Below are 14,023 nucleotides of genomic sequence, written 5' to 3' on the forward strand. Positions count from 1 at the left end.
GCAATCACACTCTGTCTATCAAGGAGTTTGGACAGACCTTCGGTGGCAGCTACCCGTATTTCATGTAAGAGAAGATGGAGTTTCTGCGTTGCACAGTTTAGCCATCTAAACTATTGAGATGTTGCTCCTAGAATGCAGAAATGTCATTGCTTCAGCGTTTATGGGGTTTGTAAAATTTGCATGGTACTAGTAAAAAATGGCTATTTCACATTGAAGTTGGGGATGGGAGTGGGGGTGGGTGTCAATCTTTTGAAACACTTGATCTGGCCATTTGTAAAAAGTGCTTTTTCTTTTGTAGGTGTTACTGACAAAGGGGTGTACATCATGTAGGTTAAACATTTCTAAATCAAAGTCAGCAAGTTTTAATTGTTTTTTACTTGTTTTTTAAATGAGTTGTTAGTGCAAATTTAAATGTGCAATAGAGAGAGAGACAGAGCCACCAGAGTGACATGTGTTAGTTCTGATAAGAGAAGTGAGTTGTGGGTAAAGCACCCAGAAGTTGACCGGGAAACAGACTAAAGAAGTCCTTCCCTGCCGTGAATGCCTCTCCTTGCATGAGACACACTGAAAACATGCATTTCTCATAGTCACAACATAGCAGCTACCAGCTTTAATACATTCACCATTTCAATAATTTTATCAGTATAATACAAACATTTAAGCACATTTTAAACATTCCCAAAGAAAACAAAAATGGCATCCCAAAAGTTTGCTTTTTCACATTAAATAAATCCTGTAAGTAATAATTTTATATACATACATATATACACACTTTGGATTTCAGTAACACACATAGGAATAGAGACAGAAAAACAGCATTTTGCAGCAATGATCAAAATGTCCAGCAGCACCAGTGAATTGTTGGCAGCAGAGTGCAACAGGGTGACATATTGTTGGTGGTAGAACAACGGTATGGGCAGTTTCAATCTTGTGCCCTGCAGTGTTCTTGGTTTTGTAGCACACATAGTACACACACAGTATTCTGTCAAGTAACCCACAGTACTAAATTGTCATTAGCATAACCTTCAAAATACTTTCAGTCTGTCTCTCTTTCTGTGTGTGTTATTTACATCTAATGGGTGTACACTGCATGTACCATATATATATATATCTATATATTTAAATTGTGTATACATATATATTCATTTATATATATATATATATATATATTTATATAGTTTTATGTGTTTGTGAGTGTGAATTTAAGGTATATTTGTATATGTGTGCGTGTGTGTATGCATGCGTAATAGTGCATGACACTTGCTACTTTTGATTAACTAATTAATTACATAGCCACTGGGCTTGTAAAACATTGATCAGAGGGTTTCTGAAGCAGCATCCAGCTCCATGCTGGGGTTCGGTACTCTTCTGAGTGTAAAGCAGAGGTGTCAAATTGCCGTCCTCAAGTGCTGTAGCAATTTCTGGTTTTCATTCCAGTTGAATCATTAAATTGATTCACCTATTTATCTATTTATTTAAAAATTATTATTTGTTTAGTTACCCTTGTGATTACAGCACAGCCTTGTAAAATGTGACCATTTATCAGACAGAGCATAACTGTACATACATACAGAAGAAGAGGAAAATGAAAAGCAAATGACACTGCAGCCCTCCAGGAAATTAGCATGACAACCCTGGGGTAAGGACTTATCAGTGGGCAATCTGACGCTGGCACTTTGTTTGGGGACAAGGCCAAAACCTCTTTAGCTTGAAACAGAAGAGAGCTTGGCATGATTTACAGAATGTCCATTCAAGTCCGTTCCTTTAGTATAAAAGATTTAAAAAAGTTAAATAAAAAAGCTATTAATAAGCTACCGTTACAGCTTCAATCAGGTGCATCAGATAAAAGACTACTAATACACATTATACAGAATTGCTGCCCTCCCTTAACAATATCATTTTGACCTTGCCCCACAAAAGCAAATATATTTTGCAACCAAATAGTTCAGAACCAACTTCAGCAAAAATAAAAGTAATGGTAATAATTGGCACCAAAGTGATGAACTTTAATAGCAAACTTTCCAGGACAGGGCAGTATAGATATGGCAGAATTGTAAGGTTTGTCCCAAGAATATCATGGATTATAATCACCTTATTGGAGGCTTACAAAATTTAGGGACATCTGTTCAGTCCTTTTTGATTAGCATGCATGCAAAAGCCAAATTAGCTTAACATTTTCAGAACAGGCTTGGGGGTATCTAAACTAATGTCAGACGGACAGCCTTAAAAATGTGATTTAGTGCAAGAACGTATTGTCTCTGTAGAGAGTGCTAACACTGAGAGCCCAAATTGTCCCTGACTAATTTACTAATGAGTTGTTTGTGCCAACAGATGAAACTAGTGTACTGTTTCATCTGAGGGCCTGCATTTTCTAAATTACAGTATGATCAAAGATCACAAAGAACCATAAGTCTGGGTTCCTAATTTTTTAATCATTTAGTATTACATGAATCCATGTCACTGACATGAACCCTGTTGTTTTTTCAAAGATCTAAGGAACCTGAGGCCAGTTTAAATAGTCAGGGGTTTTCCAGCAAGATAAAGTTTGGGCTTTGTATTGCATTGACTTAAATTGGTAATGGTGCTTTCAGAAACTCTGGGTGTTTTTCTGAGTCAGTTCAACTGCTTTAGCCAAGCTTTCCCTCAAAAGTAAAGAATTACCCTGCTCTCTGATGGAGGGCAAACATGCTAAGACTCGGAACTGCCCCAGTCCAAGACAGGGCTTTGAGTGTTTGTTTCAACCTAACATAACATAATATACCACCCTGTCAGAATGCTGCAGATGTGCATTTGTAATGTGGGTACAACAAACTCACCACGCCATGTGCACGGCTTTCCAGGGAAAGGCACCAAATTTAGAAACACTCTACTCCCCCTTCAGGTCCACATACAGATAACTATGCAAGAAGGCAGCTATAGGGTCTTGAAAGGCCGTTGGTGGTAGCAGACACTCCCAGCCTGCTGCAAGAGCCTCCCATAATCTCAAGGCTATCTTGCATGTCTGCCATTCTCTACATTCAAGGAAATTTTCCTATAGACCGTGTCCTTCTACATTTTGCTTTTGTGAGTGTCGCTGGTTACTGGGGAGGTGTGAGCTGTTTTAATATTTAAGCACATGGCCTTGGTGTTTTTCTGTACATATGCAGGACAACCTGAGTGCACTTCAGCAAGACTTCTTCATTTTCTACCATGCTTTTAAGGACCTGAGTAAAGGAACCCTGTGTTACAAGTGCACCATGCAGGCTTTCTCAAGACATGCCGTTTACAGAAAAGGTGTCCCAAGGCAGCTGGATCAGCTTTCTGGTAATAATCAATGGGTATACCCAGTAAGTGTACAGGAAAGCTTTATCCTTAAATATGGCTATGACACTAATAATTTACAGGGAGATGAAACAGGAACTGTTAGTGTTCAGGCTTGGCTCTAGCTTTTTTTTATTAATACCACCTTCTTGAGCAGAGGCCAATTTATGCCATTATTTGAATGCTTGATTTAATCGGCGCTTAATGTGGTGTTAGAGACACCCAACAATGTGTGGTTCATGAAGGTTAGCACTCCTCTAGTTGGTTGTTAGAATTTTTCTGTCCTTTTTTGCTAAAAATGTTTTAAAAGTATTTATAAAACTGACTGCTCATTTGCATGTTTCATAGTTAGCCCATTTTGTATCTGCCAATTGTAAGATAATGCTTAAAAGTGCAACTTTTAAAACAAACATTTATAAATGGGAAATGTACAGGATTTAAATCTTAAAATTGACCAAAATTACTTATAGGATGACTCTGACTAGCTTTATAGAATTTGTTAGTTTGAAGGCACAACTTTAAAACTTCTTGATGGGGTAAAATCATGTCAAGTAAAAGGAAAAACAAGGTATCAAATGAAAAAGGATTGGGATGAATTTCTGTTAAACAATGACAGCAATACTCATCTATAGCTTAATTTCCTGCAATTAGTATCCTTCACTTAACAGATTGAGAGTATTAGGACATCAGCCAATAAACACTTGTCAAGTTTCAGGCATAATTAGCCCTATTGTTATGATACAATTATTATTTTCTCAGCATTTGTTTTAACAGTCAATATTGGTTGTTTATGTGTTTATGTTACTTTGGCACTTTGCAATAATGACATCAACCATGTCTTTGTTGTTGTAGCAATTGCTAGCTGCTAGGCAAATGGTTACTCATAATGGTGTGTCATTACAGTATCTTGTCTTGTTTAAGGATCAGCTTCATGTGTGTATTTTGTTAAAAAGGGAAAGAGTTGAATTAAAAGATTTAGGATTTCAACCTATAGGAGATAACCTGGGAACAATGTGGGATTCTGAGTCTGGTTTCTCCCTTTCATTTTGAACTTTCATTCATTATTTACAGTTTAGGACCATGGCTCTTGATAGTGAGTTTTGCTAAGCATCTTTCTTTATCTCTGCCCCTTGTATTTAAATTCAATATATTAGTTCTGCTTAATTAAAGTGGCAGATGCATGAGGATACAGAAACAATAACACAAATTGGCCTGTGTTTAAGACATTGGTTAGAATGAATTAGAGCTTTTACTTGGGCATAAATCAAGACTGAAAGCCGTTGCCCTGTGACATCAGTCCCATGCCCATCAAATCAAACTTTTCTGATTTATCACCACCCACCCCTTGACAGCCGAAGTACACATCTTGTAAAATTGGGGGGTGGTGGGGTTGATATTAGAGGAGCTAGACATTAATTTACATTCCTTTCATGCAAAGAGCAGTTGTAGTATAAAACAATATTGGGTCATTTGGTGGATTACAAAGGTGACTTCTTTCAAGGTCCGGCTTAAAGAGCAGCATAAGGGTAGCCTTTTGCAAAAAGCAAAAAAAGAAAAAAAAGTCTTCCTTTACTCCTCCTCTCTCTGCTGTCGCTGGCAGTGTTTAACTCCATATTGGAATGAGGCACTGTGAGGCTGCCACAAGGGGGCTCCATAGAAAGTCACTCCATGTCATGCTGAATGCCCGCTTGCACATTGCTGTTGAAGCCACAGCGACTTTAGAATCCAGCCAGAAGTAGCTGTCAGGTTTAAAAGCAGCTGGTTGTACGCTTACATGTTAACTCAGTAAGAAAAGTTGTAAAGAATTAAAAACTTGCTACAATCAGGCACCAGAAATTTAGTTGAAAAGATACGAAGACAAGCATGATGTCACACTGGACAGCTATCACTGACCCAGGGTTGAAGTACTATTGAAAATGATGTGAGCTTGTTGCAGCATCCAGATCTATCCGGAAAGGACCAGAATGGTCTGACTGATATGTGTAGGCAGTTTCTGGGCTTTGACATCCCTGAACATTGCTCACAGGAGCAGAGGAGCCTACGAAAGGAGTGGCTAGGTAAGCTTGTACAGAGTGCAAGAAGGGAGCTTTAAGGAGCAGGTCCAGATCTCCAAACGGCAGTGAATACGAGGCTGGTGCCAGCTCATTAGAGAAGTCCTAAAGGCAATGTACTGCTATTTTGTGTTCGTGGCACAAAAGCTCCTCCGGCCTCTGGTGACAAAATGGAAGTACCGGAAACCAAAGTGTTGGCAGTTTTTTCAATGTCAGGAATTTGAGGATGCAAGAGTAAACAGCACTGTCCCTCACATGGGTGCTTTTGCTTTTGTATGTTACCAGCTGACAAGAGCAGACCCAGATTGTGAGCATGTCTTGACAAAACTGATTTTGCTTTGCAACACATTCTTTGTTTTTGTCGCAAATCAGGGAATAAGTTAATGTACATAAGTAATGCACCATGTCCACGTGCAAGAGGAACAGTTTACAAGAATTTCACCCATTTAACAAATCCAACAAACCAGGGTGCAGATTCTCATAATGATATAGCTTGGTCACGTGACCAGTTTCCATGGTTTTGTCCAGGGTTGATTCTAGATATTTAAAGGCTTATTAGATGGCAGGTGACTGTCAGTGGGTACCTGATCCCAACGAAAGTCAAGATTAGACAGACAGCTGGTCAAGAGGCATATCCTTTATAGATTTTCCTTTGTTTTTTTTTTGCTGTCTTATTCTGCTGAGTTTTGCCTTGGACATAACTAAGGATGACCTGAAGCTGCATAAAAATAACCCTATTTGCTTCAAGGCTATTTGTATCTGTGTCCAAGTGCAAGGCAGGATGAGTATTAAGGTTAAATTGGGAATTTGGAAAGCATTTCATCTCAGCAAACCATTTGTCATTAATCTCCAGCTCCTTCCCTGCATGAAAGTGCTTAACGGATGTAAACATCATGTCCCCAGTCTTCCACACTTTCATTCTTGTTGCGATTGAGCATTGGCTCCTGACTCTGGCAGTACCGATCCCGGGCTTTGGACCTGGACTGTTGTCGTTGCTGGCTCTGATGTGAGGTTCTGTTAAGATTTTCCTGCTCTGGTTCAGCTCCTTCATCCTCCCAGGATGCCTGACGCTGTTTGTGAACATGTAGTTGATGACGGTGCTGTCCACTTCGATATGGGCCGCTGCCATAGGGCTCTGGTTCCTCATACGGATCAGTTTCAATGTCCATGCAGGAATCCCCTGCCTCTGTGTAGGCTGAATCTCGGCTACCTTGAGTTTCAGAATCAAAGGTGTCTTGTCTGGAAAGACCTCTACTAGTTCCTCTGCCTGGCGCTCTCACAGAACGGAGGTAGGGCTGCTTCTCTGGGTCAGTCTGGTACTCATGTAGTCCGGTCCGGTCTGAAAGTGGGCCATCTCGCTTCTGCTCCCCGTGCACCAAATACTGGCCCTGGCAGGGTTAGTAACAGCAGCCAGAAAACAGCAAACCCAGGCAGATGTAGGTGAGTGTTCACGCCATGCAAGTGATTAACAAGGGAAATAAAAAAGAACACATAAAATGTTTAGGTTGAAGCACTCAAATGTAGGCACAATCATCAGGGAGTATCTGCTGTTTGGGTCACCTAGGAGAACCTCACAGCAGGGCCTCCAGCAGGCAGGTCATCATTCACAGTACCAAGGAAGAAACAACAGAGCTGACAAACATGCATGACTTCATGGCAAACCTACAACAACTCATTAGAATTTTTGCAAAATTACCCCCTACAAGGATCCTTTTGGGCTATGAGATTAAGATTACCAAGACAGACATGCAGGCAGGCTCATCAGACAAGTTCACTCCGAAAGACAGAACCACCCAGCCTAGACTATCCATGCAGGCTTACCAGCTGGATCCACCTAGCTTTGCCTTTTTAAGACAGGCTAGTAGGATGTACCAAACATCTTCACAAAGGTGATCTCTTGGACCACCAGGAAGAGCATCCAGGCTCATGTCTCTACAGAGTAAGCTTTCATCAAAAGTAAAGAAGTGGTGCTGTGAGTAATATCTTGACAGCAGATAGCCAATTGTTAGAGTGACAGTCCAATCCACTGCGCATCACATTAAGTGCATGGTGCAACTAAACTTTGGGTCAAGTGAAAAGATGATTAACATAAGCAGACACGTGTGAGACAATCAAGGCTCAGGTTAAAATGTGGCTGAACACAAAGTGTCTAGCAGGATACTGCATGGGGTCCTGTAACCTGAATGGAGGTAAAGCTCCATCACAGGACAGGACTACCCCATGTGGTCAGTCACAGCAAATAATAGCAAACAAGACTTATTGCGAGTGAAAAGGAAGGAAAGAACAGGACAGGCCTCAGCTGGGATTCCCTGGGGTTTAGATTAAGAAAGTGACATAACTAGACTATCAGGAAGCTTTTGTTTTTGACTAATTTTTCTTCTGCCTAATCAGCCAGAAACGGGGTGTCCACAGTTATCCAGACTTGATGTCTCTGAGAACAGGCTTGCTTGAGTGCTGTTGATGTCCACAGTATGTGGTGCCCAGCAGTGCTCGTGTCCTGTTGTTTCAGCTAACTGTGGGCATGCATTGTACCTAGAGATAAAGGGTGGCAGCACTGGGGAGCAGAGAGATGTTAAGTAAACTTGGCTGTGTCCTGCACTGTCCCTGGTGAATAGCAGCGCTGTCCCTCTGGTTGTATGGACTGTTGAGGATACAGTTATGTATCTGTCCCTGTGCCACTTTGAAGTCTTCACTTTTAAGCAAAAGTTGGGGTACACAACTGTTGCTCAGTGTATTGAGGCACCTGGCATATACTGAAAAAAATGACTTTGCCTTCTGCCAGGGCTGCATGGCAGCTTACATTAATTGCACAGCCAACCTGTATGCCCTGCAAGTTTTTTTTTTGTTTTGTTTGTTTTTTTCATTTTTTTTAAACATTAGTTGCGCAATTAAGTAGAACAAACTTTGGATCAGCCTGTGTTTGTGCAGTGCAGAAGACATGACTGCAAGATGCACTGCAGCTTCATGGGCTCTAAAGATTCTAGACTGAATGTTCCTCCTCCTCCTCCTGTGGACGGTTGCCTCTCACCATCTCCTCCTCTTGGAGCTCACTGTGAGGTCCCCACAGGCCAAGGTTTCTGCGCAATGAGGTCAGCACCTGTACCTGCAGGTTTGAGACGGGCGCTGGGCTGGAGGCTAAGGCTGCCGTGGCCATGGTGCGATTCAACAGTGGATTTGGAGGATTGCTGCTTGGGGGGTGAGTGGCCTTCCAGTATGCCTCCAGGTAGTCTGCCAGGTGTTCACAGGCATCCTCCAGCTGGTTCTCATCAAGGATAATGTCAAATAACTCCTGCAGAAAAAGGGAGGGTAAAACAGCTGACAACATGATCTGACAGATAGGAGAGGTCTGAAATGTTGGAAATTGTTTGGCACTGAGAAGCCAACAGAAAGTGCAAAGACTATGAGTAGCTGTGTTCTATGTGTGCTATGGTCACTATGAGCTAATTTCTCACACATCTCTTGAAGTGCCTAGTGAGAAACAGCAATTGACATGTGGAACAGCATTGGGCTTTTTATACATTTCTCCATGTATCTATACATATAAAAGGCAAAGCCTTCACTGACTCATCACTAATTCTCCCACTTTCCATATAAATGGGAAGCTGAAATTTCGTGTGCTCATTCCTTGCAGTGTACTTACAAAAGTTAGGTATGTTTCATGTCATATTGCAACACCCAAGGGGGGGAAATGGGTGTACCCCCTAAACTGTATATATAGATAGGGGAAACCCCGCCTCACTATTTCTGCAACTTCCAATATACATAGGAAGCCCAAACTTCACATGCTCATCTTTTACACTGTACTTACAAACATTAAGTATATTTCATTTCGCACTGTGCACCGTAACGAACTTTCCAAAATAACGTTTTCTTTTTGGCAGTTCTCACCATTATGCCGTAAGGAACTTTCAGAACTGACCTCTCCTTTTGGCGGTTTCATTCCTTTAGGGGAAACCCCCTCCTCACTATTTCTGCGACTTCCAATAACAGTAGAAAGCCCAAATTTCCCATGTTCATCCTTTACACTGTACTTACAAACATTAAGTATGTTTTATTTGTGCCATGCCCCGTAACGAACGAACGAACTTTGAAAATAACATCTTCTTTTTGGCAGTTCTCACCATTATGCCATAAGGAACTTTTGGAACTGACCTCTCCTTTTGGCGGTTTCATTCCTTATTTCCATTAACAGACAATTTATTTCACGTCAGAGACACACAAGGGCCATTCCCGATCCCCCTTCCTTTTACCACACGGCCGCTGTCTGCACACCTACCACATGGTTGGCTCCCTGCCTAAAAATGTGCATTTCTCATACACAACATTTACAATCATAAATTAAACTCTTTACAATCATCAAATTCACTCTCAATACTAAAAATAAGCCTATGACAATTACATTGACAATCATGTTACGTTATTTTTAAAATGTTTCCTTTTCTTTTTCATAACTACTTTAACACACTACTTCTCCACTGTGAAGCACGGGTATCTTGCTAGTTGGGTATGAATAGACCTTATAGCAAAGGTTCATTAATTTCTAATACGTCATTAACTCACCGGTGGGCATTGTGCCAGCTTGTCTGCTGCTACCATCTGCACATTGAGGTGTTTGGCTTGAGACTTGCCTCTGGACTTGATCAGCCTCTGCAACACCTGTGCAGGCCAAGGAGATGGCATGAGAATTAATAGAAGGTTTGATGCTCCAGATGCCAAAAGAATAAGGCTAAAGATAATACTGTAAATGTCAAACTTAAGATAAAAATATTGCAGGGTTATGACATTGGTAGCCCACTGCTATCCATGCTCAATAAACTCCACTTAAAAAAAAGTCAAGGAGCAGATCCCTAAGAAAAGGGTACAAATCAGATGACAGACTGACATTAGCCATGCTTTGTTACCTTAGGAGAGGCAATTTTTATGTAAACAATGATTGGTGCCAGGGATGTCTTATTTAGTTGAGATGGGTGGTTGATAGTGTCTGCATCCAAGGCTACAAGCTGCAGAGTCCGGGCTAGCTCAAAGATGCGCTCAATCTCGCTCTGCACCTCAGCTGTGGGAGAATAAAGAAACACAAAACTGAGACATTTGAGGCAAGAAAGATTCAAAGGGGTATCACACTTGGCTCGACACTTTTCCAGCCCAATTTCTAATAACGTCTGGAATGTGCATTGTTACACATAAAATGTCTTCCTCAGTACCAGACAATGACTTGTGTAGATACTCGCATACAGGATCATGTTAAACAGGCAGAGACTTGTGCACATCTACCATGTAGGTCTTTTGGCTGGTACTTTCTCTAAAATTAAACTGGTAGTTTTCCAGGGCTGTGGCCACACTGAAGGATGTTACTATGGTCACATGCTGGCTCAGGGTTCAGTGAACAATGACTGTGCCCAATTGATGGTGGAATGGCTATATCCAGAATAGTGAAAATGATTTGGATAAGCTCAGTGTGTCTTCTTATTCTTCTTCTTTCGGCTGCTCCCATTAGGGGTCGCCACAGTGGATCATCTTCTTCCATATCTTTCTGTCCTCTGCATCTTGTTCTGTTACACCCATCACCTGTATGTCCTCTCTCACCACATCCATAAACCTTCTCTTAGGCCTTTCTCTTTTCCTCTTACCTGGCAGCTCTATCTTTCACATCCTTCTCCCAATATACCCCTCATCTCTCCTCTGCACATATCCAAACCAGCGCAATCTCGCCTCTCTGACTTTGTCTCCCAACCGTCCAACCTGAGCTGACCCTCTAATGTCCTCATTTCTAATCCTGTCCATCCTTGTCACACCCAATGCAAATCTTAGCATCTTTAACTCTGCTACCTCCAGCTCTGTCTTCTGCTTTCTGATCAATGTCAACCTGTCCATCACCATTGCAAATAAGAAAGGGCTCAGAGCCGATCCCTGATGTAATCCCACCTCCACCTTGAATGCATCCGTGAGCTCAGTGAGTAATGGCAATAAACGAATCAAGGAGCAATGAGTGAGGAACAACAGTATCAAGGTTTAGTGGTTAATCACTATCCACTTGTTCAATAAACATGGACTAAGCAGTGACTGTATCAGGCTCTAAAAAGAAAGACAGAGTTCAGTTTTATTACGCTGTTACTGCCAATGGGCTCATTAAACAATCACTGTAACCATTTCAGAGAACAGTAACTGTGAGTTTTGGAACGTAAGGACTGTATCCAGTCTATAGCTGAATAATAGGGCCCGGGGTTAGTGAACAATCACAGCTCCCTAGGTTCGTCAATGACTGTATCCTGCTCAATAAGGAGGGGGCGCATCTAAATCATTGAACATGGGCAAAATTGATGGAGCTTTACTCAGCTTACTGAGCAGTTGGTTAAAAGTTCATCAAAGGACTGGGCCCATTTCAGCAAAAAGTAACTGCGTGCCATTTGATAAGCAATGACTGCGTCCAGCATAGTGAAAAATAGAAGTGCCCTGTATAAGTGAACTATCACTGCCCTCACAGACACATTATTGGCTGTTCCTAGGTTGGCAAGCATGGAATGCATATGTCCATCTCACCACAGAGTGGTAGTAACAGGGCCTGCCTGTGAAGTGAGGCAAAAATATAAATACGAAATTTAAGAGTTACATATACACAAGTGCCTTATTTATATAGTACCTTTAAAATTGTGAGAAACATTTTCATTTTAAAAGATTTAAATTTTGCATAATGCACGTTGCAACAAGTTGTTACACTGCTAATGTCCAAGAATCAAAATCATGAAACTGCATTTCAAAGCCACATATTGGCACATGGTATTGATTTTTACATATCAGAATAGATAACATCTACAGGACAGCAATCCTGGACCATTGCTAGAAAAAGGTTGCAATTGTAAAAATGAGTTGAAAAACCACACTGGCCTTGTTTGACTGTATATGTTCCTAGTGCCTACTCAGGCAACATTCATACTGCAGTTAAAAGTATCTCAGGTGTATTTTTTGGCTCATACGTAATTTCCTTCTTTGATTGTTTAAACTAATTTTACAAGTGATTCAAATCTGATATGGCTGTGTACCGATATCTCTCCTAAATATAATAATAATAATAATTCTTTGCATTTATATAGTGCTTTTCTCACTACTCAAAGCGCTCAGCAATTGCAGGTTAAGGGCCTTGCTCAAGGGCCCAACAGAGCAGAGTCCCTTTTGGCATTTACGAGATTCGAACCGGAAACCTTCCGATTGCCAGTGCAGATCCCTAGCCTCAGAGCCACCACTCCGCCTGTGAATATGCAAAATTAATAAAAATAAATTAATCAGACAGACACAACCTAAAAAAACAAACAGCTACATACTGACTTCATAATGATCAACACATGATAGCAAGTGCTCAAAGATGTTTTAAGTGGAATCATCACTGCAGAATCTATTTGCAAGAAAAATATGTGTTTGATGCATGACATTGCAGAAAGTACTTAATTAAGCTGTTTTTGGCAGGTTTTCTCTAAAAAGATTGAATCTATGTTACATGATTAAAAATATATGTTGAATGGCAGTATAAATGAGTACTGATAGGGTAACTCACTATTTAATCCACCAGTCCATCAGGTAGCTCACAATGGTAGTGACAGCACAATTATATGTTAATCATGCAGCCCCATAAACTATCATAATATAGATTATATTTAAACCCTTGAATTAAACTGACTATCTTAATACTGTATAATCAGAAAATTGTAGTGCAATGATTGTCTTTAAACTTTTACCTATGATTCATGTTTATTATATGCTTGCTAACGTATGCAGAGAATGCAGAATCACCATCCAATCAATGAACAGTGTCAGTTTTTCCAGTGAGAGTACTTTTCTAGCATGCCAGGAGCAACTATGAGGAATATCCTCAGTATCACAAGTCATTAATGGTGGTGAACAACAGAGGATGGTTAGGCCCATCTGAGAAATGCTTAAACTTGGAATCAAATCAGTATTTAGCAATGCAAACAAATCCTACATTTGTAGTCCTGTTGCTGTGTTTATCATTTAATTTTCCTTTGCCACTTTTGTGTCTCCTATGCTATGGCAGTTTGAGGATTATTATCATTATTAGTGCACTATTTTATATGTTGTAAGTGTTAATGAAAACACATTTTATATGTTAGTCATATTCTATATATACTGATTGTGTAATTTTGTAAAATTTTCCTAATTTCTGGAATCTATTTAAGGTGTCAGTCACAATGTTTGCTAAAAGTCTCCTAAATTCACATCACGTGTTTCTAGTGTGAAAGAGTAGGCCCCTATAACCTTGTAGAATAGTGTGAAACAGACAAGGTATTTAGAGAAGCGTGCAGGAGAAGCAATAAAGCTGACTCTCATTTTGCATTAAGTTTCAGATTATGCATTACTATTGTTTTTAATACCTATGTTGTGTTTTATTGTTTTACAGCTAATCTTTTTCATGTTTTAATTTTTCCCCCAAAACAATAGCATTTATTTATTTATTATTTTCAGATTTATGCTGTATTGCAAAGCTTGTATAGCAGTATGTATAGCATGTGAATTAAGTGCATTATCCTATGCCTGGTAAGGATATATGAGGGTGTTGGTTGGGCTTTGAAAATGTTTCTTGCCAGCTCTGGCAGATAAGCTTATGGAGCAACTTGTGCCAGGTTCATCATATGTGTGGCCTCTCCTCATTGAGTGATGACTGT

At 40.3% G+C, this 14,023-nt stretch overlaps 1 protein-coding gene across 1 annotated transcript in view; it reads right to left on the bottom strand.

Annotated features, from left to right (window-relative positions):
* Nucleotides 1-595: 595 nt before the first annotated feature.
* Nucleotides 596-14,023, bottom strand: part of cacnb1 (calcium channel, voltage-dependent, beta 1 subunit) — a 67,121-nt gene continuing 53,693 nt past the window's right edge. The window contains 4 exon segments of the mRNA XM_051936465.1: nucleotides 596-6,739; nucleotides 8,455-8,640; nucleotides 9,912-10,007; nucleotides 10,253-10,404. Coding sequence (XP_051792425.1) covers nucleotides 6,227-6,739; nucleotides 8,455-8,640; nucleotides 9,912-10,007; nucleotides 10,253-10,404 — 947 coding nt within the window. The 3' untranslated portion in view covers nucleotides 596-6,226.

Source organism: Erpetoichthys calabaricus, chromosome 14, assembly GCF_900747795.2.
Source record: "Erpetoichthys calabaricus chromosome 14, fErpCal1.3, whole genome shotgun sequence".
NCBI lineage: Eukaryota > Metazoa > Chordata > Cladistia > Polypteriformes > Polypteridae > Erpetoichthys > Erpetoichthys calabaricus.